The 13,983-nt window shown below is 38.2% G+C and overlaps 2 protein-coding genes across 2 annotated transcripts in view; one reads left to right on the forward strand and one right to left on the reverse strand.

Annotated features, from left to right (window-relative positions):
• The window catches only part of PRKAA2 (protein kinase AMP-activated catalytic subunit alpha 2), a 343,505-nt gene that overhangs the window by 145,110 nt on the left and 184,412 nt on the right, over nt 1-13,983 (reverse strand). The gene's annotated exons all lie outside the window — the stretch shown is intronic.
• LOC146834903 (uncharacterized) overlaps nt 1-13,983 on the forward strand; it is a 38,352-nt gene that overhangs the window by 5,696 nt on the left and 18,673 nt on the right. Inside the window, exon 2 of the mRNA XM_085600221.1 lies at nt 2,724-4,505. Within this exon, the coding sequence (XP_085456347.1) occupies nt 2,766-4,505 (1,740 nt within the window). The 5' untranslated portion in view covers nt 2,724-2,765. The remainder of the gene's footprint in view (nt 1-2,723; nt 4,506-13,983) is intronic.

Below are 13,983 nucleotides of genomic sequence, written 5' to 3' on the forward strand. Positions count from 1 at the left end.
GGGAAACAGAAAAGTTTTTAAAAGTTTACGAAAACGGAGAATACTAGCTTCCGCGCGCAGTTGGAGGGGCAATGAATTCCACAGGGAGGCCACATTTATAGAGAACCTTCTGCCACCAGTTCTTGCCTTTTTCACCCTGCCAACCTGAAGGAGATGTTGATGGTCAGAGCGGAGAGAGCGAGAGGCCTTGTAAGGCTGGACCATTTCCTCCAAAATGGGTGGGCCCACCCCATGCAGAACTTTGTGGGCAATGCAAAGTGATTTGAATTTCACCCGGTCCCTCACCGGGAGCCAGTGCAATGCTCTCAACGCCGGGCGAGCAGATTGGCACCTAGGGAGACCCGTCAGAAGCCTAGCAGCCGCATTCTGCACTTGCTGCAGTTTATTCAGGGTAGCTTCCGGGGCACCCAGGAAAAGCGCATTGCTGAAATCCAGCCGCGAGATGATAAGTCCCTGGATGAGAAGCCTGCGGGTGGCTACTGGGAGTAAAGGCAAAATCTTCTGGGCTGAGCGGAGCAGGCCAAAACACACGCCAGCAGTCTTTTTGGCGTGGGTTTTAAAAGAAAGGTCCTGCTCCAGCCAGACCCCCAGGCTCTTAATCTCCCGCTTGGGGGAAGGTACCGGTCCCAGACAGTCTGGCCAGCTGCTGGGGGACAGAGATGGAGAAGAGTTCCCCAGCAGCATCAATTCCGTCTTGGAGCCATTTAACTTTAGGGCAGAGCTGCACATCCAAGTGTAGATCTTTTCAAGACACGTGTGCAGCCGGTCGGGATGGTGTGCCGACTGGGAAAGGCCAACCACCAGCTGAGTATCATCAGCATAACTGATGATTTTAATACCCAGCGGCAGTACCACACTCTCCAGGGGGGCCATATAAATGTTAAATAAGGTAGGGCTCAATGAGGAGCCCTGTGGCACACCACACTGGAGAGGGGATGAAGATGATTTTTCCTGGCCTTCCCATACCTCAAATGAGCGACCTTCCAAAAAGGAGGCGAACCATTTGAGGGCCAAACCCGTAATCCCCACCCCAGAGAGCCGTTGGAGAAGCACCTGATGGTCCACGGTGTCGAAGGCAGCGCTGAGATCCAGGAGGATCACTGCCACTGATCCTCCCGAGTCCAGCATGCTTCTTGCATTCTCCACGACCGCCAGCAAGGCGGTGTCAGTCCCCTGACCGGGGCGAAAACCCGTTTGGGAATCGCCGAGAAGGGAATTGATTTCCAGAAAGTCCGAAAGGCGGCTGTTCACCAGCTTCTCAGCCACCTTACTGATACCCGGCAGCAAGGAGATAGGCCGAAAGTTAGCGAGGTCAGCGGGATCAAGGTTAGGTTTTTTCAAAAGGGCCTTGACCACCGCGCCTTTCCAACTAGGGGGGACTACCCCCTGGACGAGAGACAGGTTTATCAGGTCCGTCACAGGGCCACCAATTATAGATGACACCTGTTTGAGATATTTAATCGGTACTGGGTCTTTTGGGGAGCCGCTCTTCATAGACCCCAGAACCGCCAAAACTTCCTCCTTAGTGACCGGACCAAGGGAGGCCAGTTCCACCGATTGCGACTTACGTTGGAAGGTGGAACTGTCCTCCAAGGACAAGACCTCACCTGGCCGAGGAAGGGAGGCCAGTATGTTGTCACATGGTGTTGGTCTGAAAAAAAAACAGCTTGGACACGTGCAATTAAATAAATCAAAAATAGTGGTTTCATAATGTGTCAGTCTGTAAAAGTGATTTCAAATTGTAAAAAGAGATTTTCACTTGGCCCTAAAAAAAAAGAGCAGTAAGTGTGCTTTCAAATTGGCAAAGAAATTTCGTTTTAGGACTAATGTGAAAACATGACTCTGTGTGCATAGAGGAATTATAGGCAGAGATTTATTGCGTCTTGCTCTGGTGATTTCACAGTTGCATTAGATGGAAAGGGGGAGCGAATTTTTTGGGGAAGAAGCAGAGGCTTAGCACACACCCATGTGCTTGCCATGTATAGTCATGCACAGTATTTAGAAGCCAGTGGGGTTTTCAGGTTTAAGTCTGTAATGCAAATACATTCAGCATCACTAAGGCTGGTTGCCCTTGGTGGAGTGTAGGCAGTCACAGAGAATGCACATGGTGGTGGTCTGAAAAAAAAACAGTTTGTACACGTGCAATTAAATAAATCAAAAATAGTGGTTTCATAATGTGTCAGTCTGTAAAAGTGATTTTCACTCGGCCCGAAAAAAAAAGAGCAGTAAGTGTGCTTTCAAAATGGCAAAGAAATTTCGTTTTGGGACTAATGTGAAAACATGACTCTGTGTGCATAGAGAAATTATAGGCAGAGATTTATTGCGTCTTGCTCTGGTGATTTCACAGTTGCATTAGATGGAAAGGGGGAGCGAATTTTTGGGGGAAGAAGCAGAGTCTTAGCACACACCCATGTGCTTGCCGTGTATAGTCATGCAAAGTATTTACAAGCGAGTGGGGTTTTCAGGTTTCAGTCTGTAATGCAAATACATTGAGCTTCACTAAGGCTGGTTGCCCTTGCTGGAGTGTAGCACTGTGGACATGGGCTTTTTAAAAAATCTGAAAAGTGGTTTCATAATGTGACAGTTTGTAAAAGAGATTTTCACTTGCCCAAAAAAAAGAGCAGTTTGTGTGCATTCAAATTGGCAAAGAAATTTTGTTTTATGACTATTGTGAAAACAAATGTAGTAATATATTTAAATACAATAAAGGATTTTTTTAAAAGTTTTTTTCAGGTATTGCTGAAGAACAGTGAACAAAATTTAAGATGCCTACAAAATCTCGAGCTCAAAAAACGCTAAAAAAAAAACTATATTTGAAGACAACTGGAGGACCAAAGTTAGTAGAAGATGCTCATGTTGGGAAAAAGAAAAAATCTTCTGGTAAGCAGAAAAAACAATTTCTTAACAAAATATTCAAAACAAAGAAAAATGTACAAAATGTCTGTCCTCGGAAAAATGTAACAAAACATAGAGAACAGCAAAAAATTGAGAATTTAGTTAATGCAAATATACCTTCTGCAATTGAAAAGTTTAACATAAACAGAAAAACAGCGTTTAAAGAGATACGTAGAAAAATGTTTCAGAGAAGAGTTATGTCCAATTTGATAAAGGATGTAAAGAAATATAAGCAAAAGGCAAAATATTACAAGAGAAAAAAAGAAATTGAAGCCATTGCAGCAAAAGCATTAGAATTAAAAAGGAAACTATTCATATTAATTTTGAATAGGATGCGTACATTAGATAAAATGGTTAATGTACTGAAATCACAAAGCAAAAGCAAAAGAGTAGTGAACAGAACAAACTTTTGTAAAGTGTTTTTAGGAAAGTGGATGCATAGTTCAAGTAGTGAACCTTTTTTTAATGAAGAGAGCTATTTTCAAAGTAATAGTTTGCTGCATGCAGTTGACACCAGAGGTCGTTCATACGAAGTAAAAAATGGTTGCATAATGGAGAAGGAGATAATGGTTCCAAGAGATGAGGTACAAGTGATGGCAGATGAGGCAATGGGGAGACGTCCTAAAGCCCCAGTGTACACTTGGAATTGTAGTAGTATTTGCACTGTGCGTCAGGAATCTATTGACAGATTTCGAGAGTTTCTAAGAGAATATAGTAAAAAAAGTGTAAAACAAAAGATTAAGGTGCTTCAAAGTCTGGATCCATGCAGAGTGAGAGAGAATACTGGTTTGCAGGGTCATTCTCTTGCTTGTCTATCTAGAAAAGTGTGCAATAGTGTTTTCCATCATTTTAGGATGCTGGCTGTTCATCATACTGAAATGAGAAAGTTTGTGAGACGGTTGTATTTTGCCAAAAGTCCAGCAATAAAGTTAAATGAATTGAATAGGGCTCTGTTCCGAGGAACGGTATCAGATGTAGAGAAGGTTGTTGATGAAATTCAGTTTTGTTACTTTGGTCCTGAACAAAACAGTGCAGAGAAGGACACAGTAAATGAGGCAGAAGTGGAAGAGAATGTAGAACCCTCTGTAAGTAACACATTTAATGATCACATAACAAAATTTGCAATAGTCTCTAATGAAAGACCAAATGTTACTTGTATTTGTTGCCGCAGAACTCATTATAGAAAACAAACTAGGAATGTTGATCTCTACAGAAAGAGTGAAAATGAAGATAATTATAAGTGGATGGATTTTGCCACATATATATTTCTTGAAAATTGTTTTGAATTGGGTGAAGATCAGCGTATTTGTAAATACTGTTACAACAAGTTAGAGGAAAATAGAATGCCGACCAGAGCTGTACATAATAATTTAGAATTGGATGCTATTCCTGCTGAACTTTCTGAATTAAATACATATGAGTCTATACTCATTCAATGTGTTCATCCGTTCCAGACCATAGTACGTATGGAGCCCAAAACTGGTAAATTACCTCCTTCAGATTTACTGAGAGGTTTAAAAGGTAGAGTGGTGTATTTGCCCTTGGATTTGAAAAAAAATATGGAAACTATTGATGCGGATACTTTGGAAACTGAACCATTAATTATTCTGGTTAATGGTGTACCTACAAAGAATAAGAAGATTTGGCAGGAGCTGGTAGATGTGCGGAAAGTACAAAGAGCAAATTTGTATTTGAAAAAAAATAACAAATGGTATGAATCAATTTATATAGAAGAAGAAGAAGAAGAAGAAGATTTTCAAGAACACACAAACACCAACTGGACAAATTGAAAAAGTGGACAAGTCAAAGGAAGAAGAAATTTATGAACATTTTAGCATACATCCTCTCCATTCGAAAGAAGTTATGGGAGACAATATTGATCTCTTTCAGATGAAGAAAGCAAAAGGAAATCCCGTGAGTGTATGGGAGGAGAGCTTGGAAGCTCGATGTTTTCCCCAGCTGTTTCCTAAAGGAAAAGGAGGACGATACGATGAACGTCCAGAACAGATTCCAGCTTCAGAGTATCGGACTACAAGACTATATGCTGAAGATCCCAGATTTCGACAAAGTATTCCTTATTTGTTCCATCTTTTATTTGAAAGCGACTTGTCTGCACTGTCTTATGCAGTAAATCACATTTTAAAAAGTGGAGTACATTTACAAAATGTGTCTGCTAAGGATTTTATGGAGAAAGTGCAGCACCGAGATGATCATTTGGAAACACAACTGATCAATCTGATGGCTTGTCAGCGTGGGACAAATGAATATTGGTACCGACGCCATGGTGAACTAAAATGCATGTTACGCAATTTAGGAACACCAACATGGTTCCTTACCCTAAGCTGTGCCGAGTACGCTTGGGATGATTTACTGGATTTTCTACGAGAGGCCAATTCAAACATTAAAAACATCGAATACAAGACAGCAGGAGAACTGTGCTCATTGGATCCGGTTAATGTTTGCAGATATTTCAATCATAGATTTGAGGCTATGATGTCCTTCATCTGCAATAAAAAAAATCCACCCCTTGGAGAAGTAGTGGATTTCTTTTGGAGAAAAGAGTACCAGGCAAGAGGTGCTCCTCATATTCATATGCTGCTGTGGATCAAGGATGCCCCAAAGTTTGGAACAGATACTGATGAAGCAGTGTTATCTTACATTGAAGAATATGCAACATGTGGTATACCAAAAAGCAAAGAAGAGAACAAGTTAAAGGAGCAAGTTCTACGTTTCCAAAGTCATCGGTGTGGAAAATACTGTCGACGGAAATACAAGAGCAAAGAAAAATACTACACTAAATGTCGATTTGGATTTCCTAGACCTGTTCTTTCAAATGGAAGAGTCAACAGTTTTATGTCAGCTGTGAGACATACTATCACAAGAAAATCACCTAAGAATACCTACAACCTTAAAAGAAAAGAAGAATCAAAAAATATAAATGACTACAACCCAGTCATTTTATCCATGTGGAACGCTAACATGGATATACAGTATGTAGCTGACAATTCCATTGCTGTTGCACGATATGTAACGTCTTACATTACGAAATCAGAAAAAACAGAATTGAAGGAAATGTGGGAAGAGATTTCTCACGAGAAGACTGTCAGTAAGAAGCTGTACAGTTTCAGTTTGAAGATGTTATCGCATCGAGAAATTGGATCCTACGAATGTTCAGATAGGTTATCTTCTGCAAGTCTCTACTCGAAGTCAAGAAGAATAATTTGGGCAAGTTTAGGCCTTGCAGCAATGAGAAATCGGGTACTGAAATCTGTTGGAGAAATTGAATATTTGGCCGAGAATGACCCAGAAAGTACAGATATATTGAAAACAAACATGTTGGACACATATTATCCCAAGAGAAGTCATCATCTGGAGAACATGTGTCTCTATGAAGTGCTGCAGAACTACATTTATTCACGGAAAGCTGCAGAAGACATCAACAGTGGAAAATATAAAGTTGTTGGTGAAGAAGGATGTTTGGTGAAGCAAACCAAAGGAAGTTTGATAAATCACCGGAAGCTGAGTTGCGACACAACCGACAAGAAAGAATTTTACTACTTGGCTCTTTTACAGTTGTTTAAACCATGGCGTACAGAGGATGAACTACTGGGAGAATTCCAGAGCTATGAAGATTCTTTTAATGCTTGCAAAGACAGCATACAATGCAGTACATTCTCAACTTATCTGCAAATGTTAAATGAAGAAATTGAACAGGAAACTACAATTGCAGCAGAAATAGCTAGAGACAGTTCTCAGGACAGCCAAAGTTCAGGAACATACAGTCAAGATCCCCTAGGACAACCAATCGTTGAAAATGAAGCATCAATAGCCATGAATGAAGTGGAAACGGCTATGAATCAAGCTCAAGAAGAATTTATAGACTTACAAAATTTGGAAAGACAACTGAATCAAGAGCAGCAACACATTTATGAAGAGATCAAAAACAAAATTGATCACGGATTTCTACATATAAAAAAAGAGTGCTCATGCACATCATTTCATCCAATCAGGATGTATGTAAGCGGACAAGCTGGCACTGGAAAAAGTTTCCTAATTAAAGTCATCAGAAGCTACCTAAAGCAAAAAACGGATTCTACTTTGTCTTGTGTGGTTACTGCTCCAACTGGGTTAGCAGCATATAACATAAAAGGAATCACCTTACATCGTTTGCTAATGTTACCAGTGGAGCATGAGAACAAAATACAATTCAACAAGCTAACTGGAGAAGCATCCTTGGAAGTTTCAAGAGTATTGAAGAAGATGCAAGTTCTCATTATTGATGAGGTGAGCATGGTATCAAACTTAATGCTTGCCTTTGCGCATTTAAGAATGCAGCAAATTTTGAAGACAGACTATGACGTGTTATTTGGTGGAAAACACGTCATAGTTTTTGGGGATCTTTTGCAACTTACTCCAGTTAAAGGACAACCAGTGTTTAATACTGTGACACATGAAGACACGAAGAAGTCATTGGGAAGCATTGGAAATACAAATATTTGGTCCTTCTTTGAGTACAAGGAACTTACAACTAATATGAGGCAAGCAAACGATGAAGAATATGGAAGTATTCTGAAAGATATCAAAATTGGACTACTCACAGAAGTTGGGAAAAAAGCATTACAGAGTCGGCTGCTACATAATTTATTTCCAAAGGAAGAAATAGTTGCAGAGAAAATATACAAGAATATTGCAGAAAACAAAAGTGTCATCTGCTTAATGCCAACTCTACGTGAATGCTCAATATTTAATGAGGAGCTTTTGAAATTGGAAAAGGAAGAGATCAGGAAATTGGAAGTAGTGGACAAAATTGAGGATGGAAGAATTACTGTCACAGTAACAGGCAAACTGAAAAATAAATTGGACTCACTAGAGAAGAACATCTCCAAAACAGCAGGATTAGAAAAAAATCTATATGTTTGCATGAACTGTAGAGTATTTTTAAGGAGAAATTTGGATGTTGAGAAAGGCTTAGTGAATGGAGCGATGGGAAGAGTTGTGGGTTTTATTAATTATCAGAAAAAAGAAGGAATTGAATGTTTACAGATAAAATTTGATCAGATAGATGAAGTTAAAGATATTTGTCGTTGTACAGTTCGTTTTATGCTTGTGAAAGACTTATATGTACGTAGGAAGCAGTTTCCGTTTTCTCTAGCATATGCTGTAACTATCCACAAGTCTCAAGGATTGACTGTAGATTGTGCATTTGTGAACATTGGTTCAACTGTGTTCAAAGAAGGTATGGCATATGTAGCTTTGTCACGAGTCAAAACATTATCAGGTTTATTCATGATAGACTTTGATGACTCAAAAGTTAGTGCTGATACAAACTGTGTAAAGGAGTATAATAGATTAAGAAGAAGCTATGCTCCTCATTTAGGTCAGTATCCTGTGTTGGAGAAACGTGTAGTTTCTCGTAAAAGGAGAAATGAGAATATCTGTAATGAAGATATAGAGAAGAGGAAAAAAAAGAGGAGTGATGTATTTGCAAGCAAAAAGAAAAAGGACAATGAAGAACAGGTTGTAGGATGTCATTTTGAAAATAGCTCTGGTGTCAACTGCTACGCTAATGTAGTGCTGAATGTTGCATTTTATCTGGAAAGTTTGCAAGAGCAGATAATAGTAAATCAGGGAAAAAGATTCTGTTCAGAGCTGAGTCTCCTTTTTCAAAAGCTGAGTAAAGATAAAACTCAAATAGAAAGTGCTACTGATATTAGAAAACTTTTAGATGTATGTTCAGGACGAACACAGTTTTCTCAAAATGAACAGCAAGATGCACACGAATTTTTGATGTATTTTCTTCAGGTAGTGGAAGAAGAAGGAGTTCCCATTGACATTTTTTTTGGTCTCTCTTATAAATGGGAACATAGTTGTGATAATTGTTATAATATATGTGGCTCTATTGTTGATAATGAAAGGTTTATTTATTTGACATTGCCAGAGAGTAAAACAGTCACTTTTGCAAAATTAGTTAAAGATGCTAATCATAGCATGAAATGTGGTGAGTGTAATTCTGACATGTTTTCAACATTAATTTTAAGGGAATACGGACAGTATGTAATTTTAATGATGCAACGATGTAGAGCTGATGGTTCAAAATTGGATACTTTAATAAAGAAGTTTACAGGACAGCAATTATCAATTTCAGGAAAAACTTTTGTAACTGTTGCAATAATTTTCCATGATGGACCTACTGTTACTTCTGGACATTACACAGTTTATCTAAAATGTGAAAAAGGCTGGACACTGTGTAATGATTCCCAATTGATTTTCAAACAACGTTTGCCTTTTGATTTAGCAAATTCCTATCTAATCTTCCTGAAACCTAAATTTTAGAGAGACTTGGCAAGATCTGGACAAAATAATTTTACCATTTTACTGGATTACCATTGCAATTTTGTAGAAAAAATATTTTTAAAATGATCATTTGGCCTAAAGGAAAGATAACCAATTGTAATGTGGACTTTTTAAATTTTTAATGCAATTTTGAAAAACCAATAATTTATAGATAATCGGTAACTTCTGCACATTTTAAATTTTGGAATGCTATTGGACTGCCATTGGAATTTTTTTCAAAAATGATTTAAAAAATTACTATTTGGCCATGTGGAAAAGTAAGCAATTCTATTGTGGACTAAATAAATTATTCAAAACAATTTCGGGAACCAAAATGTTACAGAGAATCGGTGAGATCTGGACAGATTAAACTTTAGAATTTTAATGGATTTCCCTTGGAAATTTATTCCAAAAAAAAAAAAAAAAATACTATTTGGCCTAAAGGAAATGAAATCAGATGTATTTTGGAGTTATTTGAGATATAATATTGTGATTATACTTCTGAAACAAACATATCAGACGGTATTTTAAAGAAATAAGTATTGTTTTTAGATGATATTTTTTTAGAATAATATGCATTTCTGTAATGATAAGTTTAAGTGAGAAGAGATTCTGGGCTTTTTTAATACAATCTTTGAGATTGTTATTTTTTTTTGCCCGCTGTAAAATGATGAATGCAATTGCTTTCACAATTTATAGTGAAATGCAATATATTCTGAAAACAGCAAAAATAAGGCAAAAATATTTTTTTGAAAAAAATGTAAATATGTATACTGTATTATAAATTGTTAAAAAAATATTAATACTTTTTTCTTTTTTTTCAGATCGATATAGAAAATTTTCGAAAACTACAACCATTTTTAAAACTATTTTTTAAAAAAACAAATGAATAAATATTTTTTTGAGTGAGTATGGTAAGTCAATAATAATAATTGTAGTCTCTCAAGGACCTTGTAATGTGATAATTGATTTTTAGTGTTTTTTTAAAAAAATAAAAAAAAGGTACGCGCACCGTACGCGTACGGTAAAAAAAAAAAAAAAGGTTTTAAAAAACATATGTAAAAAAAAGATGAAAGATAAGGTTGGCTCTTAAAAGAACCGTTGTGTTCATGCAGGGACAGAGGAAAGGAAGCATGGGAAAATCATTCAAAGCTACAAATGTGCTGATCTATTTTGTTGTTCACTAGGGAAACACTGGTCTCCCTATGACAAATTAGACCTTTACAAAATGTGCAATGAATATCAACCTTCCGAAATCGAAGGTTCATTTCCAGAGGGCCAGCAAAAGGAGATTCTCCCCCCACAGATGAAGGGCTCACCTGACCTGCAGAAGAAGGAGTCAGCCCTGCAGATGATGGTCCAGGCTGAGCTGCTGTGGATGTACTGGCTCGTCTTTCTGAAGAGTTACCTCCAAAAAGATGACTATGTGTCCTTCTGTGTACATCCTGGAGGTGTCTCTTCATGGTGTGATTCCCAAAGGAATACTTCCTGTTAGGATTACCTCTAGAAAGTACACGCTTACACAGCTTGCAAGTAACTAAGGGTGCATTCACCTTTTGCTGGCCTTCTGGAAAAGTAAAATAATCCCAAACATAAGAAGGCTTTTGTTTCCTCGATCTCTGCCTCAAGACAGTGCTGCTGGTGCTAGCCTCACTCTCAGAAGAGCTCTGCTGTTCTGCCATCGTATCCCAAAGACAAACCAGCTCCTTCTCCCAAGGGATCACAAGCAGAAATGAGGGGAATGGGTGTGGTGTAGGAGAGTTCTAGAACTGAAAGTAGTTTCAACCAATCAAAAGTTGTGTTTCAAGATCACATGACCTACCGTACGCTTACGGTACGCTTACGGTACGCTTACGGCAAAAAGTACGCGTGCGCGTAAAAAAGACACGCGCTTGCGCGCATGCGCTTAACAGTCACTCCCCGGCACTTCCGCGTAACGTGCGCGTGTGGCGTAAGTGCGCACGCGTCCCACGCGCAGTACGCGCGGCTACGCAAAGTGCGTAACTATACGCAAGCAGCGTAGATAGATTACGGACGTTGCGTAAACCGTACGCTTACCGTGAGCTTACGGTACGCGTACTATTAAAAAAAAAAAAAAAAAATCTGGTAATAAATTTTACATGTTTATTTTAAAAAATATATTAAAAAAAAATATTTAAGGATTTTAAAAATTTAAGCATAGTCTTTATAAAATGAAAGAAAATTAAATTAAAAATATGTTTGAAAAAAATGAAGAATAAAAAAAAAAATTAGCATTTAAAAAACCTTGCAAATTCACTGAAAAAACCATGGGTTACACACACGTTATAGTTAGGAATTAGCATTTAAAAAACCTTGCAAATTCACTGAAAAAACCATGGGTTTCACACACGTTATAGTTAGGAATTAGCATTTAAAAAACCTTAGAAATTCACTGAAAAAACCATAGGTTTCACACACGTTATAGTTAGGAATTAGCATTTAAAAAACCTTAGAAATTCAGTGAAAAAACCATAGGTTTCACACATGTTATAGTTAGCTGGACATTTTACTCGTAAAAAACCAATGAAATTGCCCCGTTATAGTTAGTTCAGCTAACTATAACTCACGCGCCCGCAATGCACTGCTGATGACGTCACATATTACATCACTCATGACATGGTCAGTGACATCACTCATGACATCACTGATGACATCTCAAATGACATCACTGATGACATCACTGATGACATCATCCTTGTGATAGAGTGGCAGACCTCCTCTCACCTTAATATAAGCTTTGATACACACATTCAAAAATAGAGACTAAAATTTTCAAAACAATGGACATACCAATACCAGTTACAACAACCTCTTCAGTAATTCTAAGATCCACATACACATCCACTCATTCACCAACAGTCCTATACAGTCACTCATACATGTACTCACTCATCATATGTACTCATACACCTATACATCCTGTTACATAATGCCACTCATCCATAGAGTTACTCACACACATAGTCACTCATGCTCATAAAGAATCAAACATACATTCACCTGCATATACAGTTATACACACACCACCACACTTACTTCTACGGAAACTTACACATACTTAGTCTTTTAAACAATCACTTATAGAAACACATACTTATTCATACAGGAACTCTTTCAATCTCTCCCTCTCACATATACTCACATATATACACCAATAGTCACATATACTAGTTTAAAACATATGTAGTTACTCCTGAAGACACTATTGGGACAGTCATTCACTCACTAACACACCCATACACACACTCATCCACCCATACAGTCCTGCACACATGCTGTCTTCAACACATACAAACAGTGAGTCACTCATTCATGCACCACGTAATACCCCCCACCGAACCATACAGACACTCAGACTGATACTCAAAAAAACAACTACTAACCTATATAGACACCCATGTAGCTACTCACCAACCCATGCAGCCACTTATACACAAAGTGAGAGATACACTTAATCAGTCAGTTACACAATCAATTTTTTAAAAACAAATCATCCATTTAGACACTTATATACCCATTTATTCTTCCATCGACCTTGAGATATACATATATAAAACATATTTAATTTTCAGAAAAACACACATTCACTGGATGATGTCATCAGTGAGGTCATCAGTGATGTCATTTGAGATGTCATCAGTGATGTCATGAGTGATGTCACTGACCATGTCATGAGTGATGTAATATGTGACGTCATCAGCAGTGCATTGCGGGCGCGTGAGTTATAGTTAGCTGAACTAACTATAACGGGGCAATTTCATTGGTTTTTTACGAGTAAAATGTCCAGCTAACTATAACATGTGTGAAACCTATGGTTTTTTCACTGAATATATATATATATATATACATATATCCCCACACGTGAAACCACCAGCGTCCGTGTCGGGATGAAGGCGGACCGCCGAAACGCATTTGTTTTGAGTTTGGAGCAGTACAAATAAATAACTCCAGAAGAGGATTTAAAAGTATCCCCCGCGGGTGCTGGTCTGAGTCATTAGCAACCATTATATAGATATATATATATATATATATATATATATATACATTCTCTCGCTATACTCCCCCCCCCCCCCCATAGATGAGGAGTACTCGCGAGCGGGTGCCGACAGCACAGTGGTGGTCCGTGTCAACATAAACGCTCCAATGCTCCTGTATATCAGAACACAAGCCAGCACTCGCTGGGCAAATTCCCAAAGAAAGTTTATTTTCTTATCAGCAACAACAAACGCATTTCGGCATTCGCGCCTTCGTCGGTGTTACTGATGTGGCAGCGGTGCCCATTTTAAACTTGTTTCAATGGTAGCAATAAACATGAAAGAAGGACATTATCTCGCTTTACTTCGAGCGCCATCTTTAAGTGTCCTGATGTTGCGTGGACAATGTCAGTATTGAAATGAGGCTAGTTAACATCATGCTGCCGTGTATCAGCCAAACATTTATAAAATACATTTGTTATTACCCATGTTACTTTAACAATGAATTTGTTATTAGTAGGCAATCGCGGATACGAATATAAATCCGCCATCCAAAAAACCCAATTCCGCCGTGTATCGGCCGGGTGCCCCATCATGGGGCATGATCTTAGTTTATGGCAAATGCCTATTACGTGGCTAAATAAAGTATTAAAATGTATTTTAAGAAAAAACCCCTAAGAGATTATTATAATGCGGTGTTTCAGCTCAAAACCTAATAGTGCCTAAAAAACAAACAATTAATTAGCAGTCGTCTTCGATC

The sequence above is a fragment of the Triturus cristatus genome, chromosome 4_2 (genome assembly GCF_964204655.1).
Source record: "Triturus cristatus chromosome 4_2, aTriCri1.1, whole genome shotgun sequence".
In the NCBI taxonomy this organism is placed as follows: Eukaryota; Metazoa; Chordata; class Amphibia; order Caudata; family Salamandridae; genus Triturus; species Triturus cristatus.